At 36.1% G+C, this 16,970-nt stretch overlaps 1 protein-coding gene across 1 annotated transcript in view; it reads right to left on the bottom strand.

Annotated features, from left to right (window-relative positions):
- Positions 1 to 16,970, bottom strand: part of TRHDE (thyrotropin releasing hormone degrading enzyme) — a 778,828-nt gene that overhangs the window by 364,320 nt on the left and 397,538 nt on the right. The window contains 1 exon segment of the mRNA XM_088452538.1: positions 2,630 to 2,784. Coding sequence (XP_088308664.1) covers positions 2,630 to 2,784 — 155 coding nt within the window.

Genomic DNA, 16,970 nt, shown 5'->3' with positions numbered 1-16,970 from the left:
ATGAATATGTAAACAATTAAAATAAAGAAATGTCAAACAGGTACTACCAACTACATTTACAGCTACTGTACATAAGTGCTACAGTATTTTATATTTAAAAATGTGATAGTCACTTGCAATGCTTCTTTTCAAAGCATTCTGTCTACACTAAAAGGTGGAAGACATGCTGATTGCACAGTAGGATATCATTCTTTTCTGGTTTGGAAGCCTATGATTATGGTTTTTACCTACTAAAAAGAAAGCTTTTTGTCCCTCTAGCAACCTTCCTTAATAACATTTGAGCTTAACTAGATACTGCTAAGTGCACTACGTAAAAAGAACAAAACTAAACTATGTCATAAAATTACTTCTACAAAGCTTATAAAAATCTTTTATACTGTCAAAAGTGGAACATCCTGTGCATACACAAGACTGATGTTTATCAATTATTAATAGAGGTTAGAGAGAGAACATAACTGAGCAACATAAATCTGCTCTTTGAGTTTTTCAGGATGGGTTAATGTCAAGCTGATTTCAGCCAAAACAAAGTTTGACATGTACATGAAACTTGGCCAGCACACTCTGGTGCTGCAATAAATCAGTTTCCTGGACTTCTACTCTGCCGTATCTCAAACACAAATACTATAATTGAGAAAAAGTTAAAGGAACATCGACTGAAATCCACATGGATTGCCATATGATAATGAAGTCCCATTACAGCTTAATAAACAATTTATATCAATATATAGCTATATACTGTACTTGTTGTAAACTTATAGAATTTTTTAAATATTTGTTAAAATTTTCTGTGTGACTATAAAGGGCAATGACTTACTTAAACAATGGCATATATACTGTTAAAACTGGTACACTACGGTGTATTCTGAATCTACACATAAAAAATGACTGATATTTGTTGGGAAGGTATCCCTTAAAAGCAAATGTTTTGATCAGGCTACTCTAAAACATGCTAGGTACTTTCTAAAGTTTGTCATATATGAGTTGACATGGATGTTGCATAGATCTAACAGAGGTGAAAATCTAGGTAGACACTATTCAAGTTTTTGATCAAACCAACAATTGTGGTGATTTTTCAGCAAATTCAGAGATTTGTTTTTAAGTTATCAATTTAGGCCAAGCCACACTGAATTTGCAAAAGTATTTAACATCTGTAATGGGCCCACTAAACATACAGAAATGCTAGTTTCCACATATTTAATGTAATGGGCTCATTAATTATTAGGAGCCCGATAAGGCCGCTTAATATACAGCAAACTCCAAAACTGAACATTTTCAGAGCTTGCATCTGAGAATCAATGCCATCTTCAGATGCAACTGATTTTTGGCAACCCGCTCCTTCCTATGGAAAGGAGCTCCTGGGTTGTGAAGAGGGATCAGAGTAGATCACTACACCACCTCTGTGGAGCATGATTTGTGGTTGAGCACATACCTGACCTTAGGTCAAACATGCGCAGTCAGGTGGCTTCGGAGGAGTAAGTAATGCTGCTACTGTCCCCTGTGCAGAAGTCCCTGCATTGGAGCAATAATAAATTGCTCCAGTACTGGCCCACGATGATGAAGAGGCCCCTATACAATAAATTATTGGTAAATCATCCCAACAATTGTATAGTGTGTGCCTAGCTTGTATTAATTCTACAGGATATGTTAGTAACTGTTGAGAATATGTGTAAAATTGTTTACTGTGTTTTGTAAATTTGTTTGCTTTTATCCCTATTTATTCTTTAGTTTTGCTTTAAAATGAAGAATATTTTGCATCTGCAGACATACTCATTTGAAAAACTTACCAACTGGTACAGCTAATGTAATCACTGACATACTCCATACTCCATATAAAGTCAAATATTGCAGCTAAAAGCTGTTATAAACTACTGTATCAACCTTAGTAACCAAAATACTAAACAACAGAACTACCATGTTTGATATAAATGTAAGAAGTATTTATTTCACATTTCCTACATGTGTTTTTTTAAAAGATTTCTGTAGATATAATTAAGAAATGCAGAAGCATTTTACTCTAGAAATAGCAAGCCAAAAAAAATCATTATTTTGTATTATTTATGCTTCAAATGCTCAAATCAAGTCATGGAATAATTTGTGTTAGTTGCATGAATGCAAATGCACCTAGTCCTTTTACTGTGCATTATCTAAAGACCTCACCCAGTTAGTACATTATACACCAACATAGACTGTTGTACTGAGAACTGAAACCCATTGACATTGTGGATATGGGGATAAGGGGGAGTCTGTAGGGAGTGGAGACAATGTGAAAGTGGTGAAATCTCTTAGAAACCAGTGCCAATAGCATTTTAAAATATCTACAGTAGTTTATTACAACCTGCACTATAAGGCATTTGGAAAATAGGAAAAAAAAAATCTTTGTCTTTTAAGACATTAAGAATGTGTGGCCAATATAGATGATCCTAAAGTTATCTTTTACCTATTTTATATTTATGAACCAATATAACTTTTAACACAGTAATGCTTGACATCAAATAACATATAAAATAAATATGATACATATTGCATAATAGGTTTAATGATTATAACTTAAAACAAAATTAATTTTCTCTCTCTGAAGTAATATAGAATGTTTACAGGTTATTTTACATCATCATTAAATGTTACCTACCTGATGACAAATTTCATGCACGATAACCATGGTGACATCAAGTAAGTAAGATATTGAAGATATTCTTTGATCAAGAAGAATTTTCTGCTCCACAAATACGCTCAATCCCCAGTTTTCCATAGCAGCATAAGGATGTTTAGGTACTGCTAATAAATCTATGATAGATAAAAAAGAACACATTTCAATAGTTTCCAGTTTTTTTTTCAATTTTAACATATCATGTACTGTATATCACAAGAAGACAAATTATACCAATACGATCATGTAAAAACAGAATAGAGGTATGGGATCCTTTACCTGAAAACATGTTATCTATACAATTTTAGTTAGAGAAAAGGATATAATTATTGTTGTGGTAGTGATTGATGAGGGGAATACATAGTGTATGTGTGCATAGATAGATAGATAATTTTTTAATTTATTATGTATTGAGCATAATGCTCCACAAAAATATGCAAACATTTAGATTTGAGAGTATGCAGAAAATAAACACATTTTAATCAGTTTTGAAGCACTAAAGATCTCTCTCTCTCTCTCTCTCTCTTTATATATATATATATATATATATATATTTATTTATTTATTTATTTTTGTTCTGTTATTTTTAAGATTTTTGATAACTGCCGAAACCTCCTCCTCAGTTATATCTTGGGTCAATTCTTCTCTTTGGGAAGAAGACAGCTTAGGCAGCCTTGCTTCATCTAATAAATTGTCATGTAGTTCAGGGAATTCAGGAATAGCAGTATATAACTATTTATAATATTTCTGGAATATAGATACTATATCAGAGGTACCAAAAACTCTGGTTTGAGTAGAGGGGTCACGTATTGCCTTAATAGAATGTTTGGGGCGTTCCAATTTGGCCATGTTTGGCAGAAGGTGGCCTGATCTATTTCCCCATCTATAAAATGTATTCTTAGTATAGTCCTGTTGGGTCCATGTGTTAGCCAACAAAACAAAAAGCTTTCTAGTAGCTGACGGTGATGATTATAGAGTATTAAATTAACATCTGATGGATCAGTCACATAACCCTCGTATGCCTCATTCATTGCCTTATGTAAACTATCATATTTTTGTATGATTTTCCCATTTCTTCCCAGCCATATAAGCCATTATATGGCTCAACACTGCTTTAGAGGTTTCCCAGAATAAGGGTGAATTGTCCCAATGTTCTAGGTTATCATCTACGAATTTGTTTCACTTAGTTGTAAGAAATTGTTTGAAATCATCTGATTGTCCCAAGAAAGATGGAAATCTCCAAAATCTAAAAGACCATCCTGGGGATCTAGTTTTGATATTTAAAGAAATAGGGGCATGGTCCAATATCATAATACTATGGATGTCAGGAGATACTGTTGAGGGGACCAAATGATCCACCACCATTAGATAATCAATCCTAGAAAAAGATCTTTGTACTTGGGAATGGAAAGACTATGTTTTATCCGTAGGATTAAATAGTCTCCAAACATCACATAGGCCATGAATCGAAGTGAACAATCCAATTCCACCAGTATATAGAGGAAGAGGAGGTGAGGAAGAAAACCCAGATATATCCAACGTCTCATTTGCCACACTATTAAAATCTCCTCCCATCACCAGATTTGGAGTAGGTCTCCTCAAAAGCAAGTTAGATATTTTACGTAAAAAATCCGTATTAGGGGAATTCGGGGCATATATATTAAGAAAGGTATAAGGATCTAGTTATCATAACATCTAAAAGTAAATATCGACCCTCGGGGTCTCCTTCTGAACTCAATATAGAGTCATCTAAATATTTATTAAACAGGATAGCAACTCCTCATTTTTTTGAAGTATAAGAAGAAGATATACACACTCCAATCCGAGGCCCACGTAAAGTCCCCTTTTCAGAATCCACCCAGTGGGTCTCAAGTAAAAAAACATCATCAGAATTTAGGCGTCTAAGATGGGCCTCTACCCGTCTCTGTTTAATAGGAGAATTTAAGCCCTGAACATTCCACGAGACTACCCGTACATTGTCTCGCATCTGAGAGAGAGGTTCGGATTGTTCATTATGTAAATTTATCATCTTATTTAAAAAAAAAAGCCTCAGTGGCAAAGAGTATAATTAGTATCCCGCCCCCTTCCCATCCCAGCCAGTGAGAAGTGCAGCAATTAAAAAAAAAAGAACCCTACCGACCACATCCAGCAACCACATAAAATGTAGAAACAAAAATACGTTTGAAAAACACAGTATTCTAATAAGTATGAAACTTTCAATCACATGCTCTGAAAAACTTATTTTTCCAACATTTTCCACCAAAAACTGTAAATGAGAAGTATGTGTCAAATAACATACTTCAAAAATTTCAAAAACAAACATTGACATATAAAATATTAAAACAGGAGAGAATAGAGCCCAAAAATGTGGCCATCTTCCATCCTGACAGATCAACAAATAATAAAAACATAGAAAAATAAACATATGCAATATACAATATATAGTCTCTCTATATCATAGTAAAATGTATGCATTTATAGTAAGTCAAGTAACAAGCCCAGAGGCGGAAGCAGTGAAAATAGACATTGAGCGTACATAATCTTGGGCCTGTTTAGGTTCATCAAACATATGTGTAGTACCATCGTTTGTGATTTTCAATTTTGCAGGAAATAGCAATGCAAATTGAACATGGTTATCATGTAGCACTTTACAAATAGGCGAGAATTCTTAACGTCTCTGGGATACATTAGCTGAGAAATCCTGAAAAATCAGGAGGGAATGACCGTCTACAATCAGAGAGTTTTGGCGACAATAGGATCGGAGAATCAATTCTTTATCTCTATAATTTAAGTATTTAGCAGTTACAGGACGTGGGCGTGAACCAGTAGCCGATCTCTCAGGTCCCAATCTATGCGCCCTTTCAATTATCATAAGGGTTGTTGATGATGTGATACCAAGGGCCACAGTTAATGAGTGTTGCAAGTATTCTAACAAATGCTGCCCTTTAACAGATTCAGGGATCCCAATAAATATAAGATTGTTACGGCGATTCCTATTTTCTAAATCATCGATTTTGTCGATGAGGGATCTGATAGTATCGCCTTGAGATATGGAGGAAGATTGAAGGGATATTAAAGTATCTTCCACGTCACTTGTACGTTGTTCCACCACATCTAGGCGTTTAGAATGTAAATCCAATTGGGAAACCACATTAGTAATAGTATCACGAAATTCTTTAAATTGTTGTTCCATCATGGGTTTAATAACTAACAACATTTCCTGAGCTTCTGCCATTGCTGAGGGAGCAGCTAACACAATAGAGGATTGTGTATCCCCTATAGGGACTAAAGGAGGGGTGTCTGGAGATGACATTGGTGAATTAGGGGAAGAAGGAGTTGATGAAGACATGGATTGTGTCATTTTTGATTGGGAAGAGTTTACCTTAGTAGATTTTCTAGTCATAGTAAAATATTTATACTTAACCTGTAAAATCACATTCAGTATGCAGGTAGTCAAGGGACATCAATATATAGAAACCCAATTTACATTAAAACAGACAGTTGTAACTCAAAGAGCGTAATGTATTCAGATATATTAAATAATTACATTTTGGTATGTATTGTGAGCAAACAACGCAGTCACCACTAGGTGGCAGCAATAAATCAGTCACTTTTTAGCAGAAATAAGCACAAGAATAGTCCAGAGGTGAAATGTGATATCCGGCATTAAACACACCATAATTCAATCGATAAAGCAGGCAGTATGGCTGGGATAGCAAATATTACTCACTCCACTACATATAAAAATAAATATTAATACATATTTAGTGGCACTGCCTGTTTCACACTAATAAATGTCAATCAGTCCAAATAGTAGGGATCACAACAAAAAAATTTCAGGATCTCTCCCATACTGAGAAAAAAAAAAAGAAAAATTGCGCCTCTCAGCATCTGGAAATTACCTCTCCTTTACCTCTGCTCAACCCCCAGCCAGGATCAGGATGTTAAGCAAGTCACCAGCTCTGTCAGAGACCTCTGGCAGCCATGATGAGATGCAACCCTATGGACCTCAGTCGCCATGCAGCAGGGTTTTACTTCAGTCAGCAGAAATGGCCACCCATACAGCACACTGCACCTGTGTTATTATCTGGTCCTCCAACTTCAGTCATCCCACAGTAGGATTTTTGTTCATAGACAGCCATTCAGGTGGCCTCTGGTTTTCAAACCAGCCTTTGCTCCAGCAGATAAGCGGCAACAGGTCGGCAATGTTGGGTATTCCACAGCAGCAGCAACATGCATCGTTACACGCAGAGACCACAGTAAGATGGTGGGTGGGGAGGCAGGAAAGCTCCCAGTAGGTGAAGTAGGATTCCAGGGAGCACAATAGGCATAGCAAGGGCTACCCTCCAGATGGTCTCCGGTTTTCAAGCCAGTCTTCTTAGCTGCAGGTAAGCCTTAATAGGGTGATCGTAATGGTTGTCCTGCATCAGACTGCGTCTCTGGGCCCTCACCGGCACAGCAGTAAGATGGTGGGCGGTGAGGCAGGAAAGCTCCTAATAGTTGGAACAGGACTCCGGGGAGAATACAGTGGGGAACTGGAAATGACCTACAACCAGTTCTCTGAAGGGTCACCACAGCGACCAGCACCATTGGAGAAGTCTGGATCAGCAATTTATTGCTTATAATTCATATAAAAGACCCAGGCATTCAGGAGCTCCTCTAAAACGCGGCTGCATACAAGGCCCGCCCACCGGAAGTCGATCTCTATATATTAAGACTAAAATAATAAAAAGTTTTTAGGACAAAAGGCTCTATTCATTATGTTATTATTGGGGTCTGAACGGACCCTGATAATAAACATTCCAACTCAACATGAATGCTTAAACAATTCATCATTGCTCCAGCGCTGTGATAGCTGATCCTAAAATCAGTTGTCTCCCCAAGTCTTTTCCCTGCTCCTTACAGAGCAGTGAATCTATTCACTGCTCCTTATGTAGCAGTTAAACTAGTGCGCCTGAGTGACCTACAGGTCATACATGTGCACAAAAGCACTGGCGCCTGGCAGAATGAGCCAGATAGGGGTGGAGGGATCCAAATGGATCCCCGCTCTGCAACACAGGACTCCTTTCCATAGAGAAGGAGTGGGTTGCAGGAGCAGACGCTACCTGAAGATGGCAAATGCTCCCGCAGTCAAGCTTCAAAAATATTGTATTTTTGGAGCTTGATGAATTCAGTCCCCGTACTAGTGTATGGGAACAGCGGGCCATTCTGGGAGAGAAAGGTAAGCTGGAGATATCTGTGATATCGCCTGCATTACCTTTTAGATGAATGGCCCAAAAACTTAATATCTACCGAAGCAGGGGAAAATGTTAATTTTCACTGCTTTTGTAGAAATTAATTGATGATGAATAGACCCAAAGAGATCAAACTACATAGTGTTCTACAAGTTGCAAACAAAATTGTTCCTCTAACAAAAAATACACTGACCAGTGTCATTGTTAAGGCTCTTCTGCAACACCAATAATTCTCACATAATCTTCAAGATAAAAGGGTCTTGCCCTTAACTGTCAGCTAGTCTCACAGAAAAGCTCAGAGTAAACTCTATATAAAAGACTGATAATTTCATAACTGAATGCTTATAGGATAGGTGGGAATGTATTTTGTTAACTTATTGGTTAAACTACTGCAAACTTATTGGTTAAACTACTGTACTGCATATACTAGGTTTCAAACACATTGGGTACTAACATTTCTGTGTATTTATACTGTTGGGGTGTTTGTCTGTTCCTTAGCTTTGAATATACAGTATATTTTTAATTCTGAAATGGCTATATTTTACTTTGTGCCTCTCTCTTTTAAGAAAACTACAATTAAATATCAGCATGTTCTGCAGGTCTCTAGCTTAGGCCATTTTTAATTTGAATTTATTAGAATGCCAGCTGAAGTAGTCTCAGCCATTTCTTTTCTATAAAATACAACTGCTGTTAGCTTATAGTTGGTTTAAAATAAGTAAATACTAATCCTTCTACGTTAATAAACCATGCATTTTAAGTGCCAATGTGTAAAAACCACAGCAGCACAACATTATACACAGTAGATAAATAAATAATGCATTAATAAAATATAATTTACCCCAAACCAAAAAAATGTGTATTGAAAGTGGTGGAAAGAGAGTGCATGAGTTTCCAGATGAAAAGTAGGGATGAAGTTGTTAAATAACTAAATATAAATATATATATATATATATATATATATATACACTAATAATATAACAAAGTAAAATAAATTCTTTATTATAATAAAATCAATAGTTTGGTTTTCTTGTCTATTTTAGAAATACTGCATATATAAATACTATATACTCACGTTACTTATTGCTGGCAATTTGATTTCAGCACCATGGACAGTAAAGGCATATAGTATAATAAATGCCTTCCTTTTTTAGGAATGCCTTGATGCATTTATTAAGATTTTATTGCAAAGGTGAATACTTAAAAGTTTAGTGCATTTTCAAGATTCTCTCTACATCTGAAATTAAAATGCTATGATGTAGAGGAATACTGATTATACATACTTATTCTAATTTATGCAAAAATGTCTACACCTTCTATACGAAAAGACTTAGTGAGCTCATTTAATAAGATTAGTACTTAACGTCAATATGCGCTGTTGCATGCTAATGTGACGTATTTGGTCTTTCGTTTTGAATGTATTGAAAGAGATTAATATCCATTTTGATACATATTAGAGTTTGATGGTTCATTCCATCTGAGAGAAAAACTATACAGTAAATGCTAACATTGCATTAGTAAAATTTATGACATATGTTTTCACTTTATCAGATTAATAGTATATAACATCCAGAGGTTTATTATCATAAGTAAGGTTATGTTAATCATTAATCTCAGTAACTCTTATTAATAAGTGTTGTAATGTAGATCTACATAAACATGAATTAGCAGCTGTCATTAAAAAATGGTTACGCTCCTTCAGTCTTTATTGGTGTAGCTGCTCCTGTGGCTTGTAGGGGAAAAATGTCTGAGATCTCATATTATGAGAGCTTTCTAAATGTTTTGATATTTGAGTTTGACTAAGGTCTGAGGAAAGTTGCCACAAGGGTGAGAAAAATAACAGTTATTGAAAACCAAATGTAATAAGACTATTTTTTTTAATTCATAATGGTGATCACTATATAAGAAAACATAAAATACAACTCAGGGTTCATTAATTTCACAATTCCACCATTAGCATATTTGTGTACAGTAGTGAGAGAGAGCCTATGAATAATTTATTATATTCAAACTTGGTACCAAAAGCATTTTATTACCTTAACAACACAATATTATTAGGAATTATAAGGTCCAGGTATAATATGAGTGCAGAGTTAATGGAATAAAATGTAAGCTATCCATGAAAACAGTGATAATTCTATTTTCCCTGTAGTTGGGCATTATTGAAAGCCTAAATCACTTTACAAACTTTTTAGATATGAGTAACTGAAATCCAATGCAAGCTATCAATGAAAGATAAGAGCATTCTGTAATTCCCTTTTGTTGGTCATTATTGAAAGCCTGAATTGCTTCACAAACAAGTTGGATATATGTACTTTATTTCAGAAAAGGATATATTTGACATATATATTGATACCTTTGACACAACAATCCGCCTAATGTACATTAGCAAGGCAAGAGCCTAAGCTTCTTCTACTACTGTAAATCAGTGATTTCTAAGTTGCTTCTTTCTTATTCCTCTCAACACACTGACAGTGCGACATGTGTTCTGCCCTTTATACAGTATGATGCCTACATGAAAAGACAGGTCACTGCCTTTCACATCATCACATTCATCTCCTAAAATATTATTTGCTGCTTCGAACATTCATTTAATCTAAAAAGCTACAGGTTTTTACATATTCATATTCAGCTGCTTAAAAAGTGGGACATTTGAGCATGGATGTAATTTCATGTAAATGTGCCTTTGTCCTCAAAATATTCCTACATCAGTATGACAGGTCCATCATATCACTACTCCTTCCACTACCTATCTGTTAGTCTGTGGATTTCCACTTACAGTATTTATATTCTCCTCTACACATCATGAAACTACCACCCTCATATGCAGCCCTTTCCACACAAATACACTGTTACAAGCCATCGTAGCTCCACAGGTCCAGGTCATTGCTAGGCATCCAGGACATCACAGTACTTCTAGTCAGTGGCTCCCAGCAGCTCGCAAGGCAACCAGGACACCTGGTGACTGTGGGGGGTTGTCTGTTCAGCTTTGAGATGTGAAGTGCTCAGCTGTACTAGATCAATCATCTAGGGAGCTTGTCTGGCCTGGCCTCCAGATTGGCTCCTTTTCCCTATATATTTTAGTCAGCCCTGCCAGAGCTAACCGGTTAGAGCTCTTGCTTGCTGCGTGAGCCCCTGGTCCTTGTTCCTGGTGCCTGTGGTCCTCTGCCTGCCAGTGGTCCTGTAGGTTCCAGTACCTGCATTTGGAGTAGCTGGCCTACTATAACTCTGATTCATATCCTGCATTGCTGGTTTGCCATTCTCCAGCTATAATCCTGAGTATCTAGCCTGCTGCAACTCCTATTCGTATCCTGCATTTCTGGTTTGCAAGCCTCCAGCTAGAATCCTGAGTAACTGGCCTGTTCCAACTCCGATTCATATGCTGCATTGCTGGTTTGCTATTCTCCAGCTAGAATCCTGAGTAGCTGGCCTGCTCCAACTCCGATTCATATCCTGTATTGCTGGTTTGCCATCCTCCAGCTAGAATCCTGAGTATCTGGCCTGCTATAACCCTGACTTGTATCCTGCATTACTGAATTTTCTAAACTCCAGCTAGTGCTCTGCATGCTCACACCATGCCTGCCTCATTTCCTGTTTCTGTGCAAGTACTGAGTGACCCAGCCAGGGGCTGCGATCTTCCCATCAGACACTGTGAAGTCCAAACTTTCTTGCAGTGGTTCTTGGTGAAAACTGCCGGTGGGTTAGACTCTGCGCCTCTGGTCTGGGTCTCCGCCAACACTCTGTGCTAGCCTTGGAGTCCTCAGTCTCTATCAAGCATGACTAGTATTGATGCACTCAGTCTCCTACTCATTGAGGACACCCAACAAATTAACCTCGCCTAATAACCCTAAGGGTCTCGTGAAGATTCATCTGGGTGTTTCTTAACATACACAAGTGGACGAGCCTACTACACAATCAGCAGATGCATCTCCTTTAACAATCTGTGCTGCTGTGTTCAGTCTGATTATCTGATTGGCTATAATTTGTCCTTTCCCTGCCAATTTACAAAGTGCTCTTGCAGAAGAAGAAAGCTGATAAACAAAACAGGTGCTCTAACCCAAGCAAATACACCATAACCAATACATTCAGAATGCAACTAATTTCCTCTGCACATCATTGATATGTATAGCTGAAATGTATTTACAACAGATTTCAATCATAAAACATACCCACAAATTGAATAGACATAATTGAATTAAACATTTAATTTGCCCTTTAATGAAAAACTATTCACTCTTTTCTTAAACAGTTCAATGTTCAGTATTGGCACTTTAAAATACTAGTTTATCATTATCATCAAATCTATAAATTTAAATACATATAACTGATAGGTGAAACTGATTTGAGCGACTAGCGTGTCTTATGTATAATGGTGTTTTATAACCCACTGGGTCAAGAATGAAGTGCAGTAGTGTTTATATATATATATATATATGTGCATAAGTCTTGTAGCAAAGTGTAGTTGTAACGTGCTTTGTGAAAAAAGTGCAGTGTGTGCAAAAATGTGCTACTAAAGTGCTGAAATAGACCAATAATTTAACCGTTTAAAAAGACCCCATCAAAATGGGAATGCTAAAGTGCTTTGTAAATACCAAAAAAATATACAAGTGATATGAACAGAGTGTGATAAAGATAAACATATAGCAATTTATTTATACATGAACAAAAATCCAAAAGCACAGTCTAGCAATGATCACAACCTCTAATCAACCCTTAATGAGTAACCAGGTGGATAATAAAGTGCAAAGTGCTGTGCAAGTATTATTAGACATTAATAAATTATTGGTCTATTTCAGCATTTTAGTAGCACATTTTTGCACACACCACTTTTTTCACAAAGCACTTTACAGCTACACTTTCCATACATAAGACATGCTAGTCGCTTGAATCAGTTTCACTTATCAAACTCATTTCTGTGCCATAAACCCCTACGCTATTATTTCTATTGGTTCAGCTGATGCTCTCAGAACAGAGAGAAGAGTGGCCTTTTCTAATAAATAGGTCTGCTCCTGAATTGGTGCCATTCCATACACAGTTTATATGTATTCACATAATCACATTTTGTTTAGAATTAAGTCAAGTGGTGTGATGCACCATGCTATATGCAGATTAGCATGAAACACAATTTGTGCTGATTAAAACTAAATATGTTATTTTTTCATGGTTCCTTGGTTTATACCCTGGTAATAAGAATACCTGAGTGTGGTTGTAGTGATTTTGAGTGTGTTTAGCGATTTATAACAAGGTTCCTGTAGTCAGCTGTGTCTAGATTGGGTTCACTAAGGCAAATTTGGTATGAAATGGGCCCAACATTGAAAAATAAATCTGAGATATCTGTCAAGACCAAAACTCAAGGAAGTTGTGAAATTATTTGACCTATATAGATATACCTTTAAAAAAAGTTCAAGATTCGAAATGTTTTGTGAGTAACATTAAGTTAGAGTGAACAGATGTACTTTACCTGTGATCTGCTCATCAAAGAGAAACACCACAGAGAACTCCAAATAAAGTGCAAACAGTTATATATTGTATAAAGTTGGAGCCATGCAGCTACAGTATATTTTGAAGTAACTATAGTCTACTGTACTTCTAGAGATCTGCTTATGTAATCGACTTATATTAGGAACTTTTGGGAAGGAAAGCTGGACAGAGGGATTTAGAAACTAAAGACTATCCCTTCAAAAGTAACACACTTGAGAGTTATGCTTTTCTGTTTCAATCATTTTTCATTTAATAAAAGCTCCAAAGTCACCAAGGGAATTTAAACAGAACACTTCTTTGAACTGCTTTAAATTTGGAGCCACTATATATTGTCTCAGCAATAATCTACAGTAATCCATAAAACCTAAATACAGTACTCATAAATGTTACTGCATGAAACACATTTTCATATGAAACTGTAAGGCTTAACCTACATACAAATTTTAACTTATTAAAATTAGACATTCAAAAAGTAGCATATTATTTAAAATAGCATTTTCCACATCACATTTTACACAGTATAGAAGCAATACATCAATTATAAGTGATAATTTATATACTGTACTTTCTCACTAGGGTGTTGTAAATATATACAGGGCAAGACAGTTTAACGTGAAGAGTGCTGAGTTATCAATGTCATTCAGGTAAACTATTCCTTGTACATGCTATTCAACATTTTTAATTCAATACATTCATTATCATATACTAGAACATAGAATAGTGTAAAATAAGTTATCTCTATCTTCAAAAGCAACCAAAGCCCAGCACTCAATAATTTCAAGTGGAATTTTCTGTTGCACATTGAGAAGACAAATTAATGACACAAAGGAGGTTATTGATGTATTTTTATGTTTCCTTAATGCAGCACAAATGCATCACATTACATTAAAAAAATATAAAAAATGGATTGATTTCACATAGCTTTTGGTAAAGGCAGCAGGTCCTGTATGCTTTGATAATTATAAAGTTAATTTTTCTTTATTATGCTCCAGCCAAATGACCACCATTTTCCATTTCTTGTTGTGTCAGTCTCACCATGAATAACCATTTACTTTTGAAAATTATCTAGGCACATTTTTCATTGCTTTTAAAAAAGATGTGGACTTTTTGGGTACAATAGCTGAAAAAAATGTTTTAATTCATGGCTTTTAGAATTAGAGAAAATCAAGAAAGGTCTAATTTCATGATTCTTCCCATAACCATGTTTATTTAAACCCACAAAGTATCAAAATATAACTGTATATTTTTGCTGCTAATTCTTACATTCACAGAGGAATAAATATATGTACTTTTTTGAAGATTTTGCTGAGTTTTTAAATAAATGATATAATTTGTTGTATAATTTATTTATTTTTTCTTACTTTTTAAAGCTGATTTTGTATTTTTTTGTTTTAAGAATTATTTTATTTTGCTATGCACAGTTTTAATAATACATGACAAAAACCTCCAAAACTATGTCATATTTACAAAATCTAAATTTTCTAACCAACAAACTCATTGGGATAAATCTACTAAAGTGAGAGTTTTTAGATTTGGAGATGTTGCCCATAGCAACCAATCAGATTCTAGCTCTTATCTTCTATAAGGTGCTAGTTAATTGTTAATCAGAATCTGATTGGTTGCTATGGGCAACATCTCCACTTCTAAAAACAATTATATACAAATATACCCCATTGTGGAGAGATAATCTAGGACAAAATCTGACCAGAAACATGTAATTTGGAAAAGACAGAACATTCAATGACTGCAGTGTCACCGTGTGCAGGACTTATATAGTATGTAGGTTTGTGCAAGCTTAAACAGTATGTCAATAGGTTGGCACTATTAGCAAACTAGGGACACTAAAGTGCAAGGATCAGATTCCTATTCTTAATTAATGGTACATTTTCTGAATCATTTTGATACAATGTGCATTTTGTTTAGATTTAGATTAATCTAAGAAAGACTTTTGTTTAATTCAAAGTATTTGTAAAAAGGTTGTGATGGTTTTTGATGAAGCTAATGGAAAGTTTAAATGTAATAAAAAGAAGAAAATAAAGTTCTGCTAATAATAATGAGGAATAAACAATTAAAAATTATACATAAGATTTATAATCAGTATAAATTAATAATATTAATAAATTAATAATAAATAAAGTTTCAATGTGTTCCTATTTCCTGGACAATCCTTGTCAACTATATGTTCATGTATACATTTTGTAACAACTGACTTTATTTCCACCTTTCAAATACAAGAACAATTGTTTGTTACTACCAATTTGATTAGCTGAAGACATGAAGGGTGAACTTTAGCACTTTCTTGTGGGGAACTTTTGTTTGGGCAATTTTGATCATGAATTCAAGATCAAGCACAGAATACAAGTCAATAAATATTGTTCAGTCTAATAAAGATTTCATATGAACATGTGAGGATGGGAGGAGCGATTTGTGCTTCTTTTAAAAGTATTTTATATTTATTTTATTAACCATATTACTATTTACTTGTGGCTTTTGTGGAACTAAGGGCCTGATTCAGACCCGCTCGCGAGCGCACAGCACTCACAAGCGGGTCGACAGTCCCCCATTGCGCATGCGCACGCCGGAGGCGGCCCCGGCGTGCACATGCGCAAGACCCGGCCAGTGATGGGCGCTCCATCGCTATGGGTCTCGCACCAAAAAGGGGTGGCTGTTAATTGTGATTGAGACTCGCCCCGTTTTGGAGGCGGGCAGGGGGGTGGCTGGCCAAACGGAGGCATTCCCAAAGGAACACCTGCCATTTGGTGGCGGCCTCAGTAGTGAGCTTCCAGATCTGTTAGAGCCGGAACCTCACTAGGGCTTGCAATGAACTAGACCCTACCACAAGGGTCTCGTCGCAATGGTCACGACCATTGCAACCATCACCTGGTCACTCACAAAAGCTGTGGGTGGTCAACCACAGCTTAGCGAGTAACCAGGAGGCCGGCTCTGAAAAATAAATGCCGCCCTGATTCAGAGCGAGCGCTCTGAAAGAGCGTCCGGCTCTGAATCAGGCCCTAAGTCCCATCATTGCAATTGAACAGAAGTTGAATAGCCATAGGTTGCCTAAGCTTTTCCATTGTTCGATACCAAGAGAGATAGGTAGAAAGCTAGTAATACAAGCTTGATCTCTGATTACTGTTAATGCTTCTCACCAATCAGTTTTGTTGTTATGGTATGACAATAACAGGCTTGCTGTTAACCCTTTCCATGAGGGCTATTATAAAAGATAATTACACAATTATGGAATGTTAAATCAAGATTGTGAATGACACGTACACTATGTAGACAAAAGAGATTGGACACCCCCGCACAACCGAAATGCATACCAGGCATACCATTGCACACATGTTCCACATGACCACTACTGTGGCAGGTTCAACAAGAACACTTTGTAGGGAGGCCCATGCACTTGCAGTTCTATGGAAACAACAAATGTTTTTATCAGTATGACAATGCAACCTGTCATGTTTCCAGGGCAACGCTGGACTTGTATACAAAAAAAATTGGTAATCCAGATGGACTGGCCAACTCAGGACCTGATTCATTATGGATTGCAACTGTGATTGCAATAGCGATTATGCACGCAGTCACTGATAGTATGCTAATAAATTGTG

This window comes from Taudactylus pleione, unplaced genomic scaffold, assembly GCF_031769625.1.
Source record: "Taudactylus pleione unplaced genomic scaffold, aTauple2 ptg000038l, whole genome shotgun sequence".
In the NCBI taxonomy this organism is placed as follows: Eukaryota; Metazoa; Chordata; class Amphibia; order Anura; family Myobatrachidae; genus Taudactylus; species Taudactylus pleione.
The sequence above is the reverse complement of the archived record's forward strand: the minus strand, read 5'-3'. Positions and strand labels throughout refer to the sequence as shown.